Below are 24,296 nucleotides of genomic sequence, written 5' to 3' on the forward strand. Positions count from 1 at the left end.
TTGTCAAAAACATTTATATGCATATAGTTCAAGTAACAAAATTTATATTAACCCTTTCAGTCCTAATGGGCACATGCGTCCGAAAGATTAGATTCCTTTCCCTATTGGGTAAATAAAACCCCACTTTTAAATGCGTGTTTTTTTTTTTTTTAATTATGTTTGCAGTTTTTTTAAGGAATTAGGGAACAAATATATGACTAAAAGATGGCATGCAGAAATTCTAAAATTAAAAATATGAAACCGTAATTTATGAAATAAAGAACAATTATGATCTAAAGGGTATCAAAATTTACAAAAAAAAAAAAAAAAAAAAAAAAAAAAAAAAAAAAAAAAGCTTAATATTTATTTGTTTACTTTATTAAACATTTCTTTCAATGTAAGTTGCTTCATTTTATGTGATAATACTTTCTCTTTAATTCTATAAACAGACATAATTTCTTCTTCAGTTACAAAGTTCCGCTGTTCACGTCCCGTTAATTGCTGTGCCGAGAATACCGACTAACTTGTCAATCGAAATTTTTTCGTTTTCACTAACCTCTCTGTCACATTCTTCATGTCTTTATCCATTTTTTGCAGCAATTCTACTTTTTGTTTGATGAACATCGAAACATACTTTCGTTTTGTATGATCCTTTGGGAGCTCCAGAATCGGAAATTCTATTTGACATAATCGAAAGTTCAAGTTTACTTTTATAGTATCGCTCTTACAGTCTGCATAAAATAATAAGCCGGATCCAATTCGAAAATTAAGGAACAACGCAATCATCAACATTAACTGAAATAGATAATTAGATAATTTTAGCTTATATCGTCCATTATACATAAAACGCGCACGCGAAAACGTATTCTGCGCTTGCGCACACTCATATGCGCAGTCGTAAAAAGTCTTACGCGCACGCGTAAACGCCTATGCGCATGTGCCAACGCGGCGCATGCGCAGAAAGTTTTTAGCTTTGAGGTCCGGATTATAGATCATTCCGAATTATGGGTGTCCAAATTAACGACTTTTGACTGTATAAGAATTCTGTTGTCATTTCTTTCTTTGCATCGATTAGCTATAAAATTTCAGGTACTCTTCTGTTATCAAAACTGGATTCAGAAATGTATGTATGCATGTGTTCATGTGTGTGGTGTATATAAGTACATACTGAGGTATGTATGTGTATTCATCATCAGATGGCCCCAGTAGCTTGGCTTCCTTCAGCTCATTCTTATTGCCTTATTTTATCTTAACACTGGCTTCTCTTTCATCATTTGCACTTCTGCATCTGAAGAAAGAGGTTCTGCATTTAAACCTTTGGAACTAGTCCTGCAAATTTATGAATATTATGCTGATTCTTGTTACTTTAACTCCTTCAATAATCATTATTAGTATGTTATTTTAACTTAGATACAAAAAGTTATCAAACTCTGTAGCAAAATAAAAGTTGAATAATTGAAAAAAAAAATGACTTAACTTCAAATTATTATTTTTAAGGTCAAAGGAGGAGAAAAAAAAATTCCCCTTTAAAATTATCCATTTTATTTCTAGTACTGTTGGTCATCCATTAAATTTCTTCCATTATTCCTGATAATACTTCATAATACAGTACAAAGTCTTTAATCCGGACTCGTCGGGACTTCGGCAATTCCGGATTAGGGGTTTTTCTGGATTATAGATCATCAATTTAAATCTGGTAAGATGGCATGCAGAAATTATTAAATTAAAAATATGAAACCGTAATTTATGAAATAAAGAGCAATTATGATCTAAAAGGTATCAAAATTTACAAAAAAAAAAAAAAAAAAAAAAAAAAAAAAAAACTTAATATTTATTTGTTTACTTTATTAAACATTTCTTTCAATGTAAGTTGTTTAAGTTTCTTTGTTTTATGTGCTAATACTTTCTCTTTAATTCTATAAACAGACATAATTTCTTGTTTAGTTACAAAGTTACGCTGTTCAAATCCTGTAATTGCTGTGCCGAGAATACCGACTGACTTCTCAATCGGAATTTGTTTTGTTTTCACTAACGTCTCTGTCACCTTTCTTCATGCCTTTATCCATTTTTTGCAGCAATTCCACTTTTTCTTTGATGGACATCGAAACATGCTTTCATTTTGTAAATCCTTTGGCAGCTCCAGAATCAGAAACTCTTTGTGACATAATCGAAAGTTCAAGCTTACTTTGTATAAAATTGCTCTAACAGTCTGCAAAAAATAATAAGCCGGATCCAATTCAAAGATTAAGAAACAACGCAATCCGCAACATTAACTGAAATAGATAATTAGATAATTTTAGCCTAGCTTATACCGTGCGTTATATACATTAAACGAGCATGCGTAAACACTACGCATGCACAGAAAGTTTGTAGCTTTGAGATCTGGATTATAGATCGTTCCAGATTATGAACGTCCGGATTAAAGACTTTGTACTTTATACAGCAGTAAATTCTATCTGCAAGTTTAAATTACTCTTCCAATTTAATTGCTAGATTAGAAAGGGAATTTTTTAGATGATAAAAGAATTAAATCTATGTAATAGTTTACAGAAATAAATATGATTCCACATTATGTTTGTGAAAAATAATCATTAAATGGCCTTACCAAGTTTTGTTTTTTATTCATTATGCATTAATAGTTGCTGGTTGCATTAATAGTTGAAAAATATAGAATAATTGTCTTATTAGCTAATTATTGTAATATATTTTTATTGTTCTGAGTAGTGTGAAGTTTTAAATTACTGGTTGACAGAGAAATAAGTTGCATGGAACTTAAATATTTCCTTGATAATAAAGGCTGGTTTATAAGATGAAACATGTAAGGACTATCTGTTTAAAGAGATGATATGTATAAAACATAAAAGTGTTTATTTGAATAGAATAGAATAAATTAGAAATAATTTTTATCTTAAAAAATTGTATTATATATATAATTATTTATTTTCCATCATAATCCAGTTGGACAGCTACAACATATCACAACTGGAGAGTCCTTTGTATTTGATGTAAGAAAAGATGATCATGTTTACAACCAAAAACGCTATGAAGCAATTGGAGAAGTATGTAGAATAATATGAGATTTATTTATTTTTAATATGTATTAACATATCTTTTGAAATACTTTTCATGTTATATAATTCTGAAATCTGTTGTTTGTGTTTTTTATAATTCCTTGCTGAAGAAATTTTAAATTTATTCATCTTCTTCAAATTATGATTTTTATTTTTCCTGAAACTTGTGAATCATATATTATAATGGATTTATAGAAAATGTATATACATTATATCAGTGTTAAGTATTATTTTGATAACAATGTTTAATTAAATTAAATAAGCCTTCCTATATATTTCAGTTACCGCATTTGACGGCATATAAGACGCACTTTTTTTCCTAAATTTGGTCTCAAAAAAGTTACCTGCGTCTTATACGTGAAGGACACAGGTTAACTTTCAATACTGAATGCTATTTTTAGCCCGGATAAAGGTCTAGACACACATAACTGTTTCCACATCTGCCATAATTATTTTGTGCATGCGTGAAATATCTGTCGCCAAAAAGCGCCAAAGCTCGAAGCTGATGTCCAGGTTCGACGGTCACATTACGTCTATGGAGCCTTTCCTTCTTTACATAGACTATTTTGACTCAGCCGACACACTTGTCGGTATCAGTGCTTAAATCTATTTGTTTTAAAAAAATACCCTGGAAACTATGACTGCAGGAAACCAGAGATTAAGCTATACAATTCAGTATAAACTAGGAGTGTTTCTTGTTTTCGATTATGATGATAGTGAAAAGGATTTTTATGGTTTTGAAAGTGATTAAAGTCTAATTTCATGAAGGCAACGTTTTCCTCGAATCTGTGTTTTTTGTTGTTTCTGCTTTATTTTGTATTATGTTTGATTGCTTGCCATTCATTCATTTATTCATTATTGAAATTTACATATCATGTTCAAAATAGTTTGACGTTTGTTAATTTTCCTTAATAAAAATCTGATGTGTACACCACATGACTTCCTTGTACGGAATATTAAATTGTACGCATTTTTTCTTGAATTTCATTTAAATTGATTGGATTGAATTAAATCTACTTCGTCGACAGCGAATAAACCACAATAGAATAAATGTACTCTTTAAAATTCACTATATTTGTTTACGACACTCTGAATGCACAAAATTTATATCATTTGAAGAATTATCGTTGCCACACGTTCTATTCAAATACTATAATAAAGCTAAAACGATGTATGAAAGAAATTAGCAAACAAAACAGAAAAGAAATAGTTTTTCACAGACGATTTAGTATTTCTCATTCAATTAATTCAGTTTTCACTTCGTGACAAGACAAAAATACATAAAAGCTCAAAATATCTGTATTAAAAATTACTAATTATTAAAAATTAAGTAAATCTTAAACACTTATTTCCTCGAAAAAATTCCAGAAAGGATTAAGCATGATTTAATTCGCAACAATAAATGAAGGCGTTATTTTTGTGTTGCGAAGCTTAGTCTCTCTAGATTGGCAACAAATCTACAATTCTGCTGTTTCAAATGTAAACAAATATGTCCACCATGTTATTTAAAACTTAACCGCACCTAAACAGCTTTTAAATTGTTGATAATTGTACAAATATTGCTTCCAGAATTATGAAAGGCATAAAAACCTTAACCGGAAGATAAAAACAACATAATTCAATCATTTTTAAAGCAAAAAATGTACAATTTACCAGCATATGAGAGTAAAGAAACTGAGATCACTGAGCCGGGTAACAGAATGGATATATATATAAATATATTTATATACGTTTGGTGCGGTCGATTGCAACCATAATACAAGGTGCACATCTACATGTTATAGCCGTCCTATATACAAAATTTAAACGTTCTGAGGCTACTCGTTTTTGAGTTATGTGAGATACACACGTTCGTACAGACGCCACGAAAAATTCTCTTCAGAATTAATTTTTTTAGAGGAAAGGTGTATTTTATTCGGTTGATCTTTACATTACGGTAACTTGGCGATTTTTTGGCGAAAATTTGGCGACCAACTCCCCTACAGCAACCCTCTATTTTTTTTCCCCGCCGCCATTTTGTCTTCACGAAGTAAAGACGTGTTTCTTTTCTTCTTATCTACTGAACACTTCTTCCAACAATCTACTAGCTGAATTACACTTATGCTAGAAATTTTATCAAACAAAATTGCTTAATCATGACAAATATTCACTGCAAAATTCGGAAAAAGTGCACAATACCATACACCTTACGCGTTTTTCAAAATAACACATACACATAAACCATGTACACGCCGACTTATTTTTACTTAAAAAAACATCCCAGAATTGCACAAAAATGGCATTGCGCACACTCTTCACTATATCCATGTACACTGCTTTTTTCTCATAAATTCGAAAAATTTCACGAAAATACATGACAATTTTCTCAATCTTTAAACCCGGTAAAAAGAACATATATGAAATTACCTGATCGCGAAAAAGTATTTACCCTTTACAAATATGAACATTTCCACATATAAAATAAATAAAATATCCAAAAACTTTTACCTCTAAATCATCTATTACATTATACACGTCACCAACGAATTCATACATGAAGCATTACAAATATTTAGTATCAAATATTTAAATTATTTCCATGCACGTTTATTTCAACTTAAACGTAAACCAAATTCCTACAAGCATAAAATTCACAAAATAACTACCATTTCATTAAAATATCACTGAACCATGTACACGTCGACTTATTTTTACTTAAAAAAACATCCCAGAATTGCACAAAAATGGCATTGCGCACACTCTTCACTATATCCATGTACACTGCTTTTATCTCATAAATTAAAAAAATTTCACGAAAATACATGACAATTTTCTCAATCTTTAAACCCGGTAAAAAGAACATATATGAAATTACATGATCGCGAAAAAGTATTTACCCTTTACAAATATGAACATTTCCACATATAAAATAAATAAAATATCCAAAAACTTTTACCTCTAAATCATCTATTACATTATACACGTCACCAACGAATTCATACATGAAGCATTACAAATATTTATTATCAAATATTTAAATTATTTCCATGCACATTTATTTCAACTTAAACATACACCAAATTCCTACAAGTATAAAATTCACAAAATAACTATCATTTCATTAAAATATAATTAAATTCAAAAACACCACTTAAAATATACATGAGCACATACATTCAATTAATAAAAATTACCTTACAATCCTAATTACTTTAAACTAAATCATTGCTAATAACAATTTTCCCAATAATACCAAATTCCTTTCCACCTTACATTTCCAACAATGCATAAAAATAATTAAAAATACTAACTTACCTAATCTCCTTCAGAATCTTCATTACGTGGCGGATACACTTTTCTTCATTCTCTTTCAGAATCTTTAAAATCATACTTATCTTTCAAAGCAAGATACCAGGTAAAATAATAAAACATGTTTATTTCTCTCACACACAACCTTAAAAAACATTTCTTACTATCCTTTTCAATACCACTAAATACCCATTTCGAATTCACTTTACTTATGGCCATGGGATCCAAAAATTCACAAACACTATTTCATACAACACAGAATAAAGCCAAATACAAAATTTCCAGATTTTTTCCCAATTTCCCCCCTTTTCCGATTAAAGAACCGTAATTCGTCCATTAATATCACATGACATATCCCATGATCTCTCATTTCCCCCACACAAAATAATGCGTAATCGGAACTCAGTACTGCTCACATTATTACCAAAGTCCCAGGTAGTAACCTTTATCGCCTCCAAAATGTCGCCAAACTACCAGTTACCATAATGTAAAGATCAACCTTTTATTCTGTCCTTATGCACAGATATCACGCAAAAACATCTTTAAATTGCATTCAATAGCAGTCAAAATGGATATTTTCGTTGAACTATGCTGCCTGAAACTTTTCGCAATTACAATACTTCCTTTTTACTTCGTACAAGGAAGTAAAAATATGTTTGGTAATTGCATTCAATGATTGTTTATTTGGCTTTTACGAAACGTGAGAACTAAAAGAAACCACATTTTAAGTTATTGTGGTACCGCGCTGTCGCGCTGACTATTAAAATTTTTTTCCTTGCGTGTGGCCTTCTAAATAAGGGTGCGTCTTATATGCCGTCAAATACGGTATATGCGAAATATAAGTACAGTCAAAAGTCGTTAATCCGGACTCGTCGGGACTTCGGCAATTCCGGATTATAGATCATCAGTTTAAATCGCGTAAGATGGCATGCAGAAATTCTAAAATTAAAAATATGAAACCGTAATTTATGAAATAAAGAACAATTATGATCTAAAGGGTATCAAAATTTACAAAAAAAAAAAAAAAAAAAAGCTTAATATTTATTTGTTTACTTTATTAAACATTTCTTTCAATGTAAGTTGTTTAAGTTGCTTCGTTTTATGTGATAATACTTTCTTTTTAATTCTATAAACAGACATAATTTTTTGTTTACTTACAAAGTTCCGCTGTTCAAGTCCCGTTAATTGCTGTGCCGAGAATACCGACTAACTTGTCAATCGAAATTTTTTCGTTTTCACTAACCTCTCTGTCACATTCTTCATGTCTTTATCCATTTTTTGCAGCAATTCAACTTTTTGTTTGATGGACATCAAAACATACTTTCGTTTTGTACGATCCTTTGGGAGCTCCAGAATCAAAAATTCTATTTGACATAATCGAAAGTTCAAGTTTACTTTTATAGTATTGCTCTTACAGTCTGCAAAAAATAATAAGCCGGATCCAATTTGAAAATTAAGGAACAACGCAATCATCAACATTAACTGAAATAGATAATTAGATAATTTTAGCTTACACCGTCCATTATACATAAAACGCGCACGCGAAAACGTATTCTGCGCTTGTGCACACGCAAATGCGCAGTTGTAAGAGGTCTTACGCGCACGCGTAAACGCCTATGCACATGTGTCAACGCGGCGCATGCGCAGAAAGTTTTTAGCTTTGAGGTCCGGATTATAGATCATTCCGAATTAACGACTTTTGACTGTATATACATAAATTGGAATAAACTTTTGTTAAAAAAAAGGGGGAATGTAAAGAGCTCAGTACGTACGTACTGTCGCAACCATCGGGGCGTAGCTTTGTGATTTTTTTAATGGATGAAAATATAAAAGTTACTTTCCAACAAGCACGGTAACGTTGTAACGACGTTGCAAACTCGTGGCAGATGTCGTTGCAGTGTTTCGTCTTTAAGGTGCCCAGATGTCTGCAAAACTCCACTGTTTTGCAACCGTTGTAAAGACATCTTTATTACATCTTTGCAGATGAGGTTTGTGTTGAATAGACATTGTTATTGTATCTTTCTCAGGTTGTATTTTGGTTGTGAAAGCATTATATCATGTCTTAACGACGTCTAAATGTTCACAGAATTTGACCTTTTTGCAACAGTTGTAAAAACGGCATTATTATGTCCTTGTGTTACATAATGATTTATGCAGAAAAATAAGTTTAATAATTAATTTCTTTTTATTCTTTTTTGAAATTTTGTATTCCTTGTATTTTTCTAAAGTAAAACCAGAAGATCATACAATTTTTTCTCTGTAGTCTAAATATGCATAGTTAATAATAGCCTTAATTATTTTCAGTACTTTAAAGTATGTTTTTTAAATAACTTAAAATCTAAGTTATGATTATTTAAGATTTCATCATTTTTTTCTTAATCTTTTAGTATGTAAGTGAGAGTAATTATGAAAGTGGTTATTATAAATATATAGCAATAATAGTAGGCTTTAAGTAAATAAAACTCAATCAGACATAAATAAAAGTAAAGCTATATATGTGGGTAAAAAAAAAGAGTGTTTCTGATTATAACAGCATTATCACATTTACTTCTGTTAAATCTGAGAGACAATGAAAATTGCCCCTGTCATGATAAATTAGGAAGCATAAGGTAACATAATCAATATTTTACCTGAATTCGAGTATAAATTTATTCTCGTTTCATAGTAAAAAATATAACCATTAACTTTTTTATCTCCAAGATATGCAAAGGAAAGACTGTATAAAGTAGTTAATAAATGTGATCAAATACAAATCAGCAAAAATAAACCTAAAACTAATAACTAAAAAAAAAAAAAATGCTTCCCATATTCATATTGTTACAAAATGTACAGGCGCGGTGAGATAACTTCCCTGCAAAGCAGTTTTACAGTTGCCATAAAAATGGCAAGGGAAGGCAGGGTTACCACATTTGGCAAGAAATCGCCCATTTGGCGACAAAATTGGCAATATACCATGGATGGTTGGAGAACCTTCTGGAACGAATTCTTACCGGTTTAGCCTAGAATGTTCTCAAACACAAGTCGAAAGCTATATAAACCCTGTTGGTCCGCAGTCAGTTAGTGTGTGTGCCTCGTCTAGCGAGCTGATAGTCAGCCTTCGGGAGAGTGCCTCGTTGAGAGGGCGAGTGAGTGTGTCTCGTCTAGAGTGCGAGAGTATCATCTAATTAGTCCGTGCGGAGACGATCGAGTTGACAGCCGGCCAGCTAGTGCCGAGTGTGTCGTCGAGTGCACCAAAGGAGTCTCTTAGTGCATTGACGAGAGAGAGTGTTGAGCTTCAGGAACGACTGAAATGAAGAGTCGAGTGCATCGCGAGTTGCAGCCTGGAGAGTCTCAAGAGTACGTGGAGTTCTGAGAACGACCAAGCAGAGTCGGGAGCTGTAAGCTCTGGTGCTTTGCAGGAAGCTATCTCCACTGTGATAGCCTGATAACCTGAAGGCTGTGTCGCTGATCGTGTCAGCGTGTTTATAGTAGTTCATCGACGAATGTAAAACGTGTTTTGGAGCTGTCCTGACAATACTGGTTAATAAAGTGTGTTTCGATACTTCATCAAGTGTCATCGTTATTCACTCCAAATCCACACAAACTCCGTACGAATATGAAGAAAGAAAATAACAAGCAGTTTTAAGGTTGCCGTGAAATGGCAAGGAAGGCAGGGTTACCACATTTGGTGAGAAATCGCCCATTTGGTGACAAAATTTGTTATATACCATGGATGGTTGGAGAACCTTCTGGAACGAATTCTTACCTGTTTAGCCCAGAATGTTCTCAAACACAAGTCTAAAGCTATATAAACCCTGCTGGTCCACAGTCAGTTAGTGTATGTGCCTCGCATAGAGTGCGAGAGAGTCAGTATCGAGTTGGTGTCTCATCTAGCGAGTCAATCAATCCCTGCGGAGTCGATCAAGTTGACAGCCGGGCAGCGAGAGCTGAGTGGGTCGTCGTATTGCACCCAAGGAGTCTGTTAGTATATTGCGGTTAGTGCATCGTCGAGAGAGCGTGTTGAGCTCCCGGAATTCTAAATCAATTTCTTGTTTATGCAAATTAATCAATAGAATAACTCATCAAGTTTTAATACCTCTGTTGTGTTGAGAAAAAATATTTTTATAATTTCAAAATTTTGAAATATTGAATGCAGAATTTATGCTAAACATTAGTATATGTGTTTCTAATTAACTTTAGGAACACTTGCAGAAAATGCTGTCGTGATGTTTAGAGAAAGTGTATGGAATTAGATGGAAGTTTTTTATTTTTAGTTCTTGTTTGAATCAGTAAAATATTTTTGTGTTATTTTTTACTTCAAGAAAATAATAGACATTTCAAAACTGTAATGCTTTGGCAATATAGTTTCATATTTAGATTAAAGAAAATAATATTTGATTCTTTTTCAGCTTGTTACTGATTATGTGTATAATTTGCTGATTGAGGAAGGAAATTTGCATAAGATGACTTTGCCTGTGAGTATCTTCATTTGCATTTCCTTTATATGAAACACAAGTAAATTTACATATTATTTATGATGTATTTGTCTAATAAGAGATATAGAAATTATATGTAAACTTTATTTTATGAAAATAAATATAATTATCTTAATATTATTCTTGAGATATAATACTTTCTTACTTTATTAATACGAAATTTCAAGGTACTTTTATTTCATTGAAAAATATATTCTGAGAATTTTAATTCAGTTTAACTATTCTGCTTTAATTATTTATTCATTTTTCAGAAAAAGACTGCTTTAAAAATTTATTTCCAACTGCTTGCTAAGAGGTTATTACATAAAGAAATCAATATGGGTATTGGTGCTTTATTTCATGCTATAATCCTTTACTTGGGTGATGTGGTGGTTTGGTTAGAAAACTTTTACTTTAAGGCTTTAACTAACATTGATGATCATTCATTTAGGGCTATTTTTTCATGTTATTTGACTCTTGATTTCTTAATACTTTGAGATAACGCTTATCCACTACACTTTGCATTTACTGTAGCGACTTGATTTTCTTCTATGAATTCCAAATTCTTTGGATGTTAACCATGTCAGTGTGGACTGTTGACTTTGAAGAGATTTGTGCAGGCATGTTAAAATCATGAAACCGAAATAATAATGATGAAGACTACTATTTATTCTTCAGTAGGATGATGCTTAAAGCTTAGTAGAAATATTGTGTTAAAATATCAAATTAATCTGAAGCAAATAACCAGTAAAATATTTGCAGACCTGGGAAGGAAATTCTGTGATGTATATTTAAAGGAATTATTGTCTTAATGCTTCACATTAGATTTTGAATTCAGTGTAGTATATGAATTGAACCTTCCAGTCTTCATATTTATTTATAGGTTAGATTCTTTTTTATACTTTAAGCAAATGGAGAAAAGTAACTTTGCTGTTGGAAGGGTTAAGAAACTTAACTGTGTTTTTCATAAAATCTGTGAATAAAAATTTTCATGCGTTCTAAACTTATGGTATTATTTGCAGAATGTTTATTATTCACATTCTGTTTGTTATAAAAAAGGAATAAAGAACAAAAGAAAAATGTCAGTTAGAGATATAATTTTTGTATATCTAAATATGAAGTTATTATTATCCAATAATTTAATTCTGTTTACTAATGCCAATAAATTAGACCTTTCTGAGAGTTAAGTATTTGTTTTTTACTTTTCTACTTAAAATAGATAGAAAGAACAATGTACTGTCATTGTGTTTTTTAACTTTGTTTTGTCTTCCTAATAAAGCAAACTGGCTGCCTGGTGTTTTTTATATCTTTCTGAATCCTATAAAAGCCACTTAATTAGCTATTATTTACATAGCGTATTCGGAAACTAAGTGCCATTTCATTCTAGCGCCATCGCAGCGCTGTGGTAGGCGTTCCGTGCATACACACTAGTCTTTCTTGTTCACTGACTTTTAATTGTCGTCATATTGGTTGCTCTATGTTGTGTTTTCAGTTTGCTGTGCACATTCAAAATGTTTAAGACAATTAGTTCTCCCGCTGACTGTGAGATTCGTGCCGTGATTAAATTTTTGAACGCGAGGAATGTTAAACCGGCCGAAATTTATCGTCAAGTGACAGAAGTTTACGGTGAATACGCGATAAGTGATGGAATGGTGAGAAAGTGGGTAAGAATGTTTAATGCAGGTCGAACAAATGTCCACGCCGAGGCTCGGATTGGTCGGCCTTCTGTTGTCACGGATGATTTGGTAAGGAAAGTTGATGAAGCAATTCATGAGAACAGACGCTTCACAATGACAACTCTTTCAGAGGCATTTCCACAAATTTCACGCACTGTTTCGTTCGAAATTGTGTCTGACCGCTTGAATTATCGCAAACTGTGTTCCCGATGGGTTCCAAAAATGCTCACTGATGTTCACAAAACAAAGCGACTTGGTAGTGCCCTGACATTTCTCACGCGGTACAGTGATGAGGGAGAAAACTTTTTAAACCAAATTGTGACAGGTGATGAAACTTGAGTATGTCATTTCGCACCAGAATCGAACAACAATCGATGGAGTGGAGACACACTCATTCTCCGAAAAAACAAAAGTTCAAAGTGACAATGTCATCACAAAAAATCATCTGCACTGTCTTCTGGGATAGGAAAGGCGTTTTGCTTACTGAATTTCTTCCCGGAGGTGAAACCATTAATGCGGCACGATAATGTGAGACTTTAACAAAACTAAGGCCTGCCATTCAAAACAAATGAAGAGGAATGCTCAGTAAAGGAATTGTGTTGTTCCATGACAATGCTCGGGCCCATACTGCTGGTGTCACTCAATCGTTAATTCGACAGTTTCATTGGGAGCAGTTCGATCACCCGCCGTACAGCCCAGACTTGGCGCCGCCCGACTATCACTTGTTCCTGCACATGAAGTGCGAGCTTGGTGGCAAGCGCTTTGGATCTGACGATGACATGAAAAATGCTGTGGAGTCATGGTTATCGAAACTGGCGGGAAGTTTCTTTGACGATGGTATACAAAAACTGGTCACCCGCTATGACAAGTGTTTGATCATTGGCGGAAACTATGTTGAAAAATAGTTTAAGACATGTATTTTCATGTAAAAATAAAATTGGATTCGAAAAAATTGTTTTACTATTTTTTTTTTTTTTTCAAACGGTACTTAGTTTCCGAATATGCCTCGTACTTTCAAATGTTAGGCAGTGGGCAGTTACGTCTTATATATGTAGTATAAACAACTGACTACATGTCATAAGATGACCATCATTTATTGGTTGTCCCAAGCTACAAAGGAAGGCGAAAAAAATGAGCATCTCTGTCTAATATGCTTATTTGCGAAGTGGAAGAGGGTGCAAAACGACATCTGAAGGGTGCATGGGCCATGCGAGCAGTATTTTTGTGCATGACCCACATCCGCCACACTGTGCTTGTGTCTTAGTTGAGCCAAAGAAAGTGTATATTGAGCTTTGCCAATGCAGGAGTGGCTATATCAGGCCACAGAGGGAAAAGTATACTCTAAGTTTACTTTACAGGCCTATCCAGCCAGCCTTCATACTTTTTTCTGCATGCATGAAACAGTAGTCCAGCCGGTTTCGAGGGACACATTTGTCAAAAGTTCAAAATTCTGTGATACTGTTCTGTATGAGTTCTTATTACACAAATTATGTGTTTTTTTTATGCAAAAATTAGTGGTTGGCCTTGTTAAGTTACTTTTTCCTTCGTAATGAGTTTGGTGAAAAAACGCAAATACAATTATGATTATATTAAATAAAGTTTTGTTGCTATACAAAAAAGTGTCGACCAGCCACAATGTATTATTTGTTACGGAGTATTGAGCAATGATGCTATGAGATGACCTGGTCGAGAGCGACACAAAACAAGCCGAAGGAAGTTTTTTGCTGCAAAATGTGCAAATTTGAAGCATCTGAAATTGGATAATACTGGATCTTTTGCTGAGTCATCTGAATAAGCATTCGAAGCTTTGTATGAGTTAACCCCATTCCTTGCAAAGACCAAGAAAAGTCATATTATTGGAGAATGACTTGTCAAATCTTGTCTATTGAAAGCAGCTGATATTGTTCTTGGACTAGAAAGTAAACAAAAGTTTTCACAAATACTGCTTTCTGAGAACACTGTGAAAAAAATCACATTGATGATATGGCTAAAGACATAAAAAATTAGTTAGTGCAGGCCATGAACTAATCAAATTTTTTCACAATACTGTTGGATGAGAGTACAGATGTTGCAAAATGTTGTCAACAGTTAGTTTTTGTTCAATTCATACAAAATGAAACAAAGGCAAGATGCTGTTTTCTGCAGGGTTGACTACTTCAAAAGCAATTCAAATAATGACAGCAATCTCTGGATTTGTTTGCAAATATGTACTGTCATGGCAAAAGCTGATAGGCATATGCACAGATGATGCTCCATTAATTAGATCTTGCTCAGGATTCACATAGACGGTCATATAAAATATACCAATGCTACAGCTACTCATTATATTATCCGTTATCAAGCCTTGGCAACTAAGACACTGCCAAACAAATGCAGCGATCTCTTAGAATTATGCATCAAAATTGTCGATCATATTAAAAAGAGTGCTTTAAATACTCAAGTTTTTATAATCCTGTGTGAAGATTTGGGAACAGAATATAAAAAATTTGGGAACAGAACGACTTTTTATAACCCTTCTGTTATTTCATACAGAAGTATACTGGCTCTCGAAAGGAAATATGTTAGGAAGATTATTTGAACTTTGAGATGAAGGGATTCAGTTTTTGGAAATTCTAATTCAAACTGAATTATATGTAGAATTCTGAAAGCCAAGTGTTCAAGTTGTATTGGTTTATCTGTCCTATATTCATTTGTTGAACCATTGAACTTGAAATTACAAGGTGAAGGTTCAAACATAATTTATCATCAGGATGCCATGCAATTATTCCTGCTTTCCCGAATTATTTCGAATCCTGAAAAAAGGGTGCTTTAAGGAGGTTAAGGATACTGATACTAAGAATAAAATATCAGATTATTTGCAGCACCTCACTGATGAATTCAAATGTGACTTCCCTAACTCATGTGTTAATATTTATAGAATGATGGCGGATCCTTTTCACGTTGACATAGATGTGGTACCAGAAACACCACAAGAGCAAGCTCTGGAAATTAAAAATGATTCTGCAGCCAAATATGGCTATGGGAAGATGGATAAGCCATTATTTTGGGTAAAATATCTGAGAGTTTACCCCAGCATAACAGAACAAGTGCTACAACTGTACTTAACATTTTCAAGTGTGCTTAATGTGTGAACAACTAATTTAGATTTTTCTCTCTGTAGCCTAATCTCCAACAAAATACAGAATACGTCAAACTCTGCTTTACCTTCTGTTAATTGTCACTGCTGGTAAAAATTGTTCTTTAATTCACTTTCATTAACTGCAAGAATATTAACATCTGCCGACTGGTAACGTACCAAATATTATAAGATAGCCAACAACTGCAGTTTAATTTATGTAGATTTCAGGATCTTACAGACTTAATGTTAGTAAAAGTGCTCTGAAATTTTATTTGGAAAACATGATTAGTTCAATAATTCACATATATTTGATTCAGACTTTGAGAAAATTGCCCAACACTTAATAAAGAACATAGACACTGAATATAGTGGTATAGAATTGGATAAAATTATAAGTATAGTCAATCTGCAGTTTTCTTATTTTTAGTTTCAGAAAAGATTTGTTAAATTATTTTTGTTATTCATATTTGTAACATAGTATTGAACAGGAGAATTTATTTTGAGTGCTTTTTGAAATTAATTTGATTAATTTGAGTTATTAAAAACTGTTAGAGGGAAAAATCGTTACTTTTCTGATTAATTATTTGCAACTTCAACCGAAATGTTGTGAATTTGTGTCTCACTCATATGAATGAAAAACCAAGAAGCATTAATAATAAAACACTTGCCTTTTTAGAGAAATCATACTTCTTTGTTCTGTTATTCACCCCATGTATACACCAATCTGTTTTCTCTTAAAAAGTCATCAGAGAACTCCATAAAATCCACCTAGCACAATATTGGTATTGTTCACCATCCAAAATAGATGTGCTACTGAGATTTTCTTAAAGAGTTCTGAACACATTTTCATTAACTCTTTAGGAGAATTAATTGAATAGCTCATTCTCTAATGTAGTTAGCAATAAATATAAATTAAATGAAATATTTTAGTTATTTAATGTGTGTCATAAAAAAATTAATGTGATTTTATTTTTGCCATAATCTTTTCTTAAATAAATTTAAAAACAAAAACTCCATGAGTATTTCTAAGACTCTTTCTGTAAAAATAGCTTAAATGTTTGAAATGTTTGAATATGTGTGTAATAAATAATATTAATTTACTATGATTTATTATTTAATTAGATAGATGCTAATGAAGATAGGGAGCCAACTACATTCATTTTTCATAGTGATGATGCCTTTACAAATGATAAACTTGTTATTTTAATACATGGAAGTGGTGTAGTTCGAGCTGGACAGTGGTCTAGGAGGTATAGTAATTTTTAAATATGTTCAAAGATATTGGTTCTAAAGTTTAGCATATTGTATTATTTTAGAATAAGATTTAAAAATATGTGTTCTGATAGTATTTGATTCACAACTTGCGATGCACTCGACACACAGAGCACAGCTCCCGACTCTTCAGTTCATTCCCAGAGCTCAACCCGCTCTCTCAATGATGCACTAACCGCGATACACTAAGAGACTCCTTCAGTGCACTCGACGACCCACTCGGCACTCGCTGCCCGGCTGTCAAGTCGATCGACTCTGCAGGGACTAACTCAAGACACACTAACTCACACTCTAGACGAGGCACACACGCGCTCTCTCGACGAGACACACTGACTGACTGTGGACCAGCAAGGTTTATATAGCTTTTGGCTGGTGTTCGAGAACATTTTGGGCTAAACCGGCGAGAATTCGTTCCAGTAGGTTCTCCATCCATCCATGGCATATCGCCAATTTTGTCGCCAAATGTGGCAACCCTGCCTACCCATGCATTTTATGGCAACCCTAAAACTGCTTTGCTGGCAGGCCATCTTACCGCTCCTGTACATTTCGTAACACTTATTATTGCAGTTCTGTTAAAACAGCATCACCAGTAAATCTCAATGTGTCATTTCTAAAGGCATGGTGATGAATGATTTTATGGCATTGACTACTGTCATTTTATAAAGTTCCTAAATTGCCTAGCATCTTTTCTACATAAATTTCAACTAAATAATAAAAGTGCTTTATTATTTAGTTGAAATTTGACTATTATTTTTTCGTTGCAGTTTTCTTTTTTCGATGATGATATATAGCACGTCAACCAGAATGGGCTCTACATTGGTCGCTTTATTTAAACCAACCGTGTTAAGTATTCATTCTGACTGAAGGGAAAGCAAATTTTACCCTTTTTAAGTTCTCATTAAATTAAATTGATAAATAAAAGCAAATGATCAGTTATGAATATAACCAAAATAGGTTTGAGCACGTAATGTAAAATATATGAAAAACAAGCATAAACATAGAAAGAATGGCAGAGATTAGGCAGAAATAGGAAGTTAGCTGAAAAAGGGATTTCTAATATACAGCAGTTCTGAAACTGTTTTTTGTGTACTTTGCTGTTATATTTATATTTTCGTTACCTCTCTTAACTTTTTAAAAGCTATTTGTTCTGTTGATAAACTTTTTCTCGATGGTTATTTATAAAACTCAAAAAATGTCATCAGAACTCACTGAACCATTCAAGAGTTCAGTGAGTTATTCTTTCTTTTTTTTTTTTTAATAATAGTTGTGATTTAATGATTTTTAAATACTTCATAAGAGTTTAATTGTTGGGAAAATTTTGCATGTCTTTTGTGTGTATTTTAACTGAAATTGATCAAACTAAGACCACTTTGTAATTTTGCATTAAAATGTACGAGTCTTATATCAGAAAAAGAAGAATTAATAAATCTCTTAAGCTTTTGATTATTTTTTTCAGTTCTTCTGTCTTGTATTTACTTTCTTAATCTCTATAGTTAACAAGTTAAATTTCTTTGGATCTTCCTACATTCATCCAGAATCTGTTTTTAATTCTTTTAATTTTGATTGAATTATTTAAAAGTTGATCACTTTAGTTTCATATTTTCCCTTTTCCATTTAATTTTGTTTAATGAATGTAAACAAGTGATCATTTGTATTTAAGGCTTCTGAAATAGGGTAGAATACTGCTTCTTAGAAAAGGGAATACAATTTCAGATCTCTTGAAATATCTAGAATTTTAAAAATCACTGAAGACTGATTTATTCTTAAGTTTAAAAAACTGCTTTTTGTTTGTTTATTTTTTAATATATATATAAATTTAAAAAAATAACATAATATAATCGTTCCTAGTATTTTCATGCATTAAGATGCTGAAAAATTATTAGTAAAGACTTAGAATAAGAAATTTAGAATCAGTTTTATACAAAGACCAAAAATTGAAATTCATAAGTAGTAAATTTCTATAAATCCTATAAATGTATAAAAGAATTCAATAAATGTTGAAACTAAAATACTTCAAACAAATAAAACCCTAATTCAAAAAATTAATGAACAATAAAAAATATAAAAGAAGAGGAAATCAGTCAGCTTCAATACCACTTTGTCAGGAGGAGAAACATTTGTTTGAAGTATTTTAATTTTAACATTTATTAAATTCTTTTATACATTTATTGGATTTTTTTAAATTGATTAATTATGAATTTCAATTTTTGGGCTTTGTGTAAAATTGGTTTTAAATTTCTTACTTTATGTCTTTACTGTCCGACCATATATTCCAGGTTTATGTAAACATCCAGTTTGGGGCCGAAGTGGGCATATCTATCAGTGATGTAGAGGGTGAGTGCAGTAGCCCGGTTAGATTTAAATGGTTCTTCCATTTCACGCTCTATCTTTCAAGTGCTGCGCAACAGGAAATTTTTTTCTGCACTTTATACATTTTTAAGCTGATGTACTGTGAAATTTTAAAATTATAGAATTAAATTAAAATGCATAGAAACATCAGATCATGACATTTCAAATAAAAACCATTAAAAGAACTGTAATAGTAAACTATCTGTCTTAATACAATTCATCATCAGTTTATAAATATTTTAATAGATAATATTAATTTAATAATTTAATAGATAACAATTAAATTAATAATAATTTAGATAATGCATCATAGTTAATTTTTAATATTTTCAAACATTGAATGAAAAACTTTTATCTGTTAAATATTCTTTAATAAATTACATTTATTAATATAATCAAATGATCTATAAATAAAATAAAGCAATTTAGTGAGAAGAGGTTGCATAAAAATTATTTTAGTTATAATTAGACATGGCATACCTTCCCCCCCCCTTTACATTTATTTTGGTGACACCGCATTAAGGATCCTCAGAACTCGTAGAGAATTCAGAATCCGAATTGTCGAATCGAATTTCTAGAGCTTTCTGGACACTAGAACTCATCGTAAAAATGAAGATTTAAAAGTAAAAGGTCAGTAACAGCATGCTCAATGATTGTAAGATAAAGCACTAAATGACCCCAGACCTCTGAGAGGAAAAAATACCCATGCTTTTCACCCACACCCTGTGATACTTCTTAAACAATTTGAAGTAAACTCCAATGATGGCAATAACTTTTATTTTACACTAAAAAAAATGGCGACATGCAAACAAGAGAAGAAAAGGTATAAAAACTTATTTTAAAAAAATGAGTACGTGCTTCGTGCGAGAAAAAGCATGCGGCTCTCGAGCCTGCATTTCAATATTGCCAGTAACCTGTACATTATTATTCATCTATTTCAAATGCATGAGAGATTAATAACGATATTAAAGCTGTTACAACTGCTAAGACCTCTGAGAGGGAAAAATACCCACACTTTTCACCCACACACCTTCAATTAACCCTTTGCACTCGAGTGGTGCCTCTCAGGCACCACTGCATGTGATGCGATAACTCGAGCGGTGCCTGAGAGGCACCATTCGAATCGATGTGTTTATTTGTGTTTGACCTAAGGAATATCGCTTGAGAGATCTACTTGGCCTTTTGTAGATCATATTACGAGGTGTCTGAATAGCTATAAGGGTGTCTTATCTCAAAAATACTTGCGACCGTGGGTAGGACTGTGTCTTCAACATCAGTTCGAACTCAACCTTCTTGCCGATCGCAGTATATCTTTCAAAGTTACTGAGCCCAATAAGTATGGAACACGACGAAGAAGTTACTTCTAACGAAGATGAGTTTAATTTTTCGGCAATAACGAACGAAATTACGTCACCACATAGACAGCTTGCCCATGAGAACGAAGACGGAAGTGATGAAGATAGTGACGACGTTAGAGGAGCAAGAAGACGAAAAATCCGAATAATTGATAGTGAATCTAAAAGCCAAAGTGATTGTACAGAAGAGACTGAACCTTCAGAGTGGACAGTGTGTCTAGAATCCGAAGAAATCCCCAGAAGAATAACGTTTGTATCCGGTGAAAGACAAGTACGACCACACGTTTTTGCACACATAAAAGAACCAAAAGATTTTTTCAAATTATTTTTCACCGAGGAATTAGTTACTGACATAGTGCAGGAAACTAATAATAACGCTGCAAGGAAGGTGGAAAGGAACACCTTATCATCCCGTTCTACATGGCGATCATGGTACGATGTAATAGTTACTGAATTTTGGGCGTTTATTGGGGCAATCGTAAATATGGGGACAATGCCAATGCCAAACATACAAGAATACTGGTCGAGAAATGATACTAGTTATATTCCGTTTTACTCAGACACGTTTACGAGAGACCGATTTTGTCAAATTTTTGGAGACTTCACCTCAAGACAATACCCTCAGAAAACACAAACCCTAGAACCCGTTTGCAGTTAGTATCTGGTTTCCTCGAGTATATAAATGAAAGGTTCTTTAATTATTTTGTACCCGGAGAGCATATTTGTGTGGATGAGTCAACTATCAAATTCAAAGGCCGCATATCATTCATTACGTACAATCCAATGAAACCTGCAAAATGTGGTTTATGCGCTCGCAGATTCAAATACTGGCTTCAATTGTGCTATTCTGCCATATTATGGATCTCTAACAACAGAGACTTTGATAAGACCCGATCTGCCGGTATCAACCAGAATACCGCTACATCTATACAAAATGATACAGAATAAAATTCCCGGTGTTCAGGGACACCACATGTTCACGGACCATTATTATACGAGTTACATATTGGCGGAAGAGTTATGCAAACAAAAGTGCCACTTAACTGGGACGATCATGACAAATAGAAAGCACCTGCCATGTGAAATACGAAAGCCAAAATTTGAGAATCCAACCACATGTGCATATCGTAAAGGTAGTATTTTGGTTCTTGCGTGGAAGGACAAGAGGATTGTGACAGCATTTACTACATGGAATAATGCGAGAATAACTCCTGTAAGAAGAACTCTATGAGGCGGTATTGAAGTCGTTATAAAAAAGCCCAATGTTATTGTAAATTACATTGAATTTATGAGCAGTGTTGATCCAGCTGACATATTGTTTTTTTAAGAAAATCCGAAAATGGTGGCGAAAACTATTTTTTGGGGGTTTGGAAATCTGCTCCATCAATTCATACATTCTTTATAAATCAGTAAAGAAGCAGAGAAATGAACGGCCGCTTAGTTACTTACAATATTTGAAAACTTTAGTGTATCAACTGAGAGGAGACTTTCGACAAAAACAACTCAGCACAGCTTCACACAGCATTTCTGAAGCAATCCGACTAAATGGAAAGCTGCATATTATTTTGATGGGGCAAAAAGAAAGATTGCAAGGTTTGTTCCCAAAGGCGACAAACTGTATACTACTGTGACACATGCCTCGACTAACCAAGGATACATATTAGAGATTGTTTTGTAAAATATCATACAAAGCAAAATTTTAGAACGTAATGTTTAATACATATGTTTCATAAAAGTTAAAAAAATATGTATAATGTTAAAATATACGAGTTTAAAGTGTTTTATTGTGTCTAAAATTATTTTAAGTTAAGAATAAGGAACTCATGATATAAGCAGGAGTGTCTACTCTCGAGTTGCTGGTTCACCCGAGAGAAAAGCGCCTCGAGCGCAAAGGGTTAAACTGACCCATCTTGGCTCTCAGCCAAACTGCTCTTGCTAGTGTGGTTAGACAGTATATACAGTCGAAAGTCGTTAATCCGGATGCCCATAATCCGGACCTCAAAGCTACAAACTTTCTGCGCATGCGTCAACGCATAATGCGTTCACGCATGTGCATATGCGTTGACGCATGTGCGTAATACCTTTACGCATGCGCATTAAATGTATGACGGACGGTATAAGCTAAGCTAAAATTATCTAATTATCTATTTCAGTTAATGTTGCAGATTGCGTTGTTCCTTAATCTTCGAATTGGATCTGGCTTATTATTTTTTGCACACTGTTAGAGCAATTTTATAAAAGTAAGCTTGAACTTTCGATTATGTCAAATAGAATTTTCGATGCTGGATACTGCCAAAAGATCTACAAAGCGAAAGAATGTTTCGATGTACATCAAACAAAAAGTGGAATTGCTACAAAAATTGGTAAAGGCATATCCTTTGTTTCTCTGACCATTCTGAAATCTGTTTATCAATTTCACGCTGCTCTGCGGGGGAGGGGAACGTCGTGGCACGCAATGAACTGGAAGTTGATCTGTCAGCACTATTCTTAACTTCAGGGCAGATGTTTTTATTTTATTCGACTTATAGTTCATTACTAAATGTAGTATTTCATCTCAATGTACTCTGTCTTCTGCATGCCATGTTACCAGATTTAAACTGATGATCTATAATCTGGAAAAATCGATAATCCGGAATCGCCGATGTCCCGACGAGTCCGGATTAAAGACTTTTGACTGTATATTTAATGGTCTTGGAAGTGCAAAATATCTCAAAAAATAAATGAAATTTATTTGAATAAGTATGCATTTCTGTGTTACTGTAACATTTTAATTTATGTAATAAAATATTGTTTGCAAAATTGTATTTTTAATCCCTAACTATATGGTTCTTGTTGTTGTCTTGTCCGAAGAGGCAGTACAGAGGAGTCAAATAGGACCAAAAGTATCCAAAACAGCCGCAGCAACATCAATAACCTTCAAAGAATAGAGGAGTTCATGCGAGGGAGCTATAGATATACTAAGGAGCCTGGACAAAATAGCAGGACAGCCGAAGAGATGGCCTGAAGAAAGTTGGATATCAGTACAGCGAGGACAGCTATTATAATTTCGCTGGCCATCAGGGAATATTTTCATTCCTTTAAAGTGTTTTGTCCTCAGTCTGGCTATGGTAGTGGAAATGACATGGTTACAATTTAGAGCAGGAATGGAGTTCTTGATTGATTCAGAGTTCTTCGGCTGGCTATTGCATCAGCATCGGTAAGGGTTAAGCTGTTGGAAAGTTGAGAACTATTTTAGGCGTCTTTGGCGAGGCCATCAGCCTGCTTTTTTCCGTAAATATCGACATGCACTGGTGTCCACTGTAGTGTGCAGATCCTTTGGGCTGCAGTAGTTTTGTTTATGAGCATGACAATGTCCTGGGTAAGTTGGGAGTTGCCCCTTAGAATTGCTTGGAGCGCAGATTTAGAATCAGAGAATTAACAAGAGGCCACTGGAGTTCTGGATTGGCTTGAAAAGATGGATAGCTAAAGCCTTTTTGATTACCATGAGCTCACAGGTATAATTTGAGACAATTTTACCAACACATATTTTATGGGATTCAGATTCACCGTTAGCATGAATGAAATAGATGTCAGCACCGCCCTTGTCAAGGTCTGATTCGGAGGAACCACTTGTATCCATGGGAAAGGAAGTTTGCCAGAGCCGAAGAGGTTGGACTTCTGCCTGTTGGTACGTGGAGAGTATTTTATTTCCCCTCAACCACCCATTGGAAATCCAATAGTGGCATTCCCTGATC

At 33.3% G+C, this 24,296-nt stretch overlaps 1 protein-coding gene across 2 annotated transcripts in view; it reads left to right on the forward strand.

The window, feature by feature from the left end:
• Positions 1-24,296, forward strand: part of LOC118185924 (cotranscriptional regulator ARB2A homolog) — a 133,258-nt gene that overhangs the window by 13,901 nt on the left and 95,061 nt on the right. For both annotated transcript variants that reach the window (XR_015041574.1, XM_035355894.2), the window contains exons 4-6: positions 2,938-3,038; positions 10,727-10,792; positions 16,709-16,836. Coding sequence is in view for 1 of the 2 variants with exons in the window: in XM_035355894.2 (XP_035211785.1) it covers positions 2,938-3,038; positions 10,727-10,792; positions 16,709-16,836 (295 nt within the window). In the remaining variant the exon portion in view is untranslated. The remainder of the gene's footprint in view (positions 1-2,937; positions 3,039-10,726; positions 10,793-16,708; positions 16,837-24,296) is intronic.

Source organism: Stegodyphus dumicola, chromosome 6, assembly GCF_044657685.1.
Source record: "Stegodyphus dumicola isolate Sdum_Otavi_A_Nest chromosome 6, ASM4465768v1".
Lineage (NCBI taxonomy): Eukaryota > Metazoa > Arthropoda > Arachnida > Araneae > Eresidae > Stegodyphus > Stegodyphus dumicola.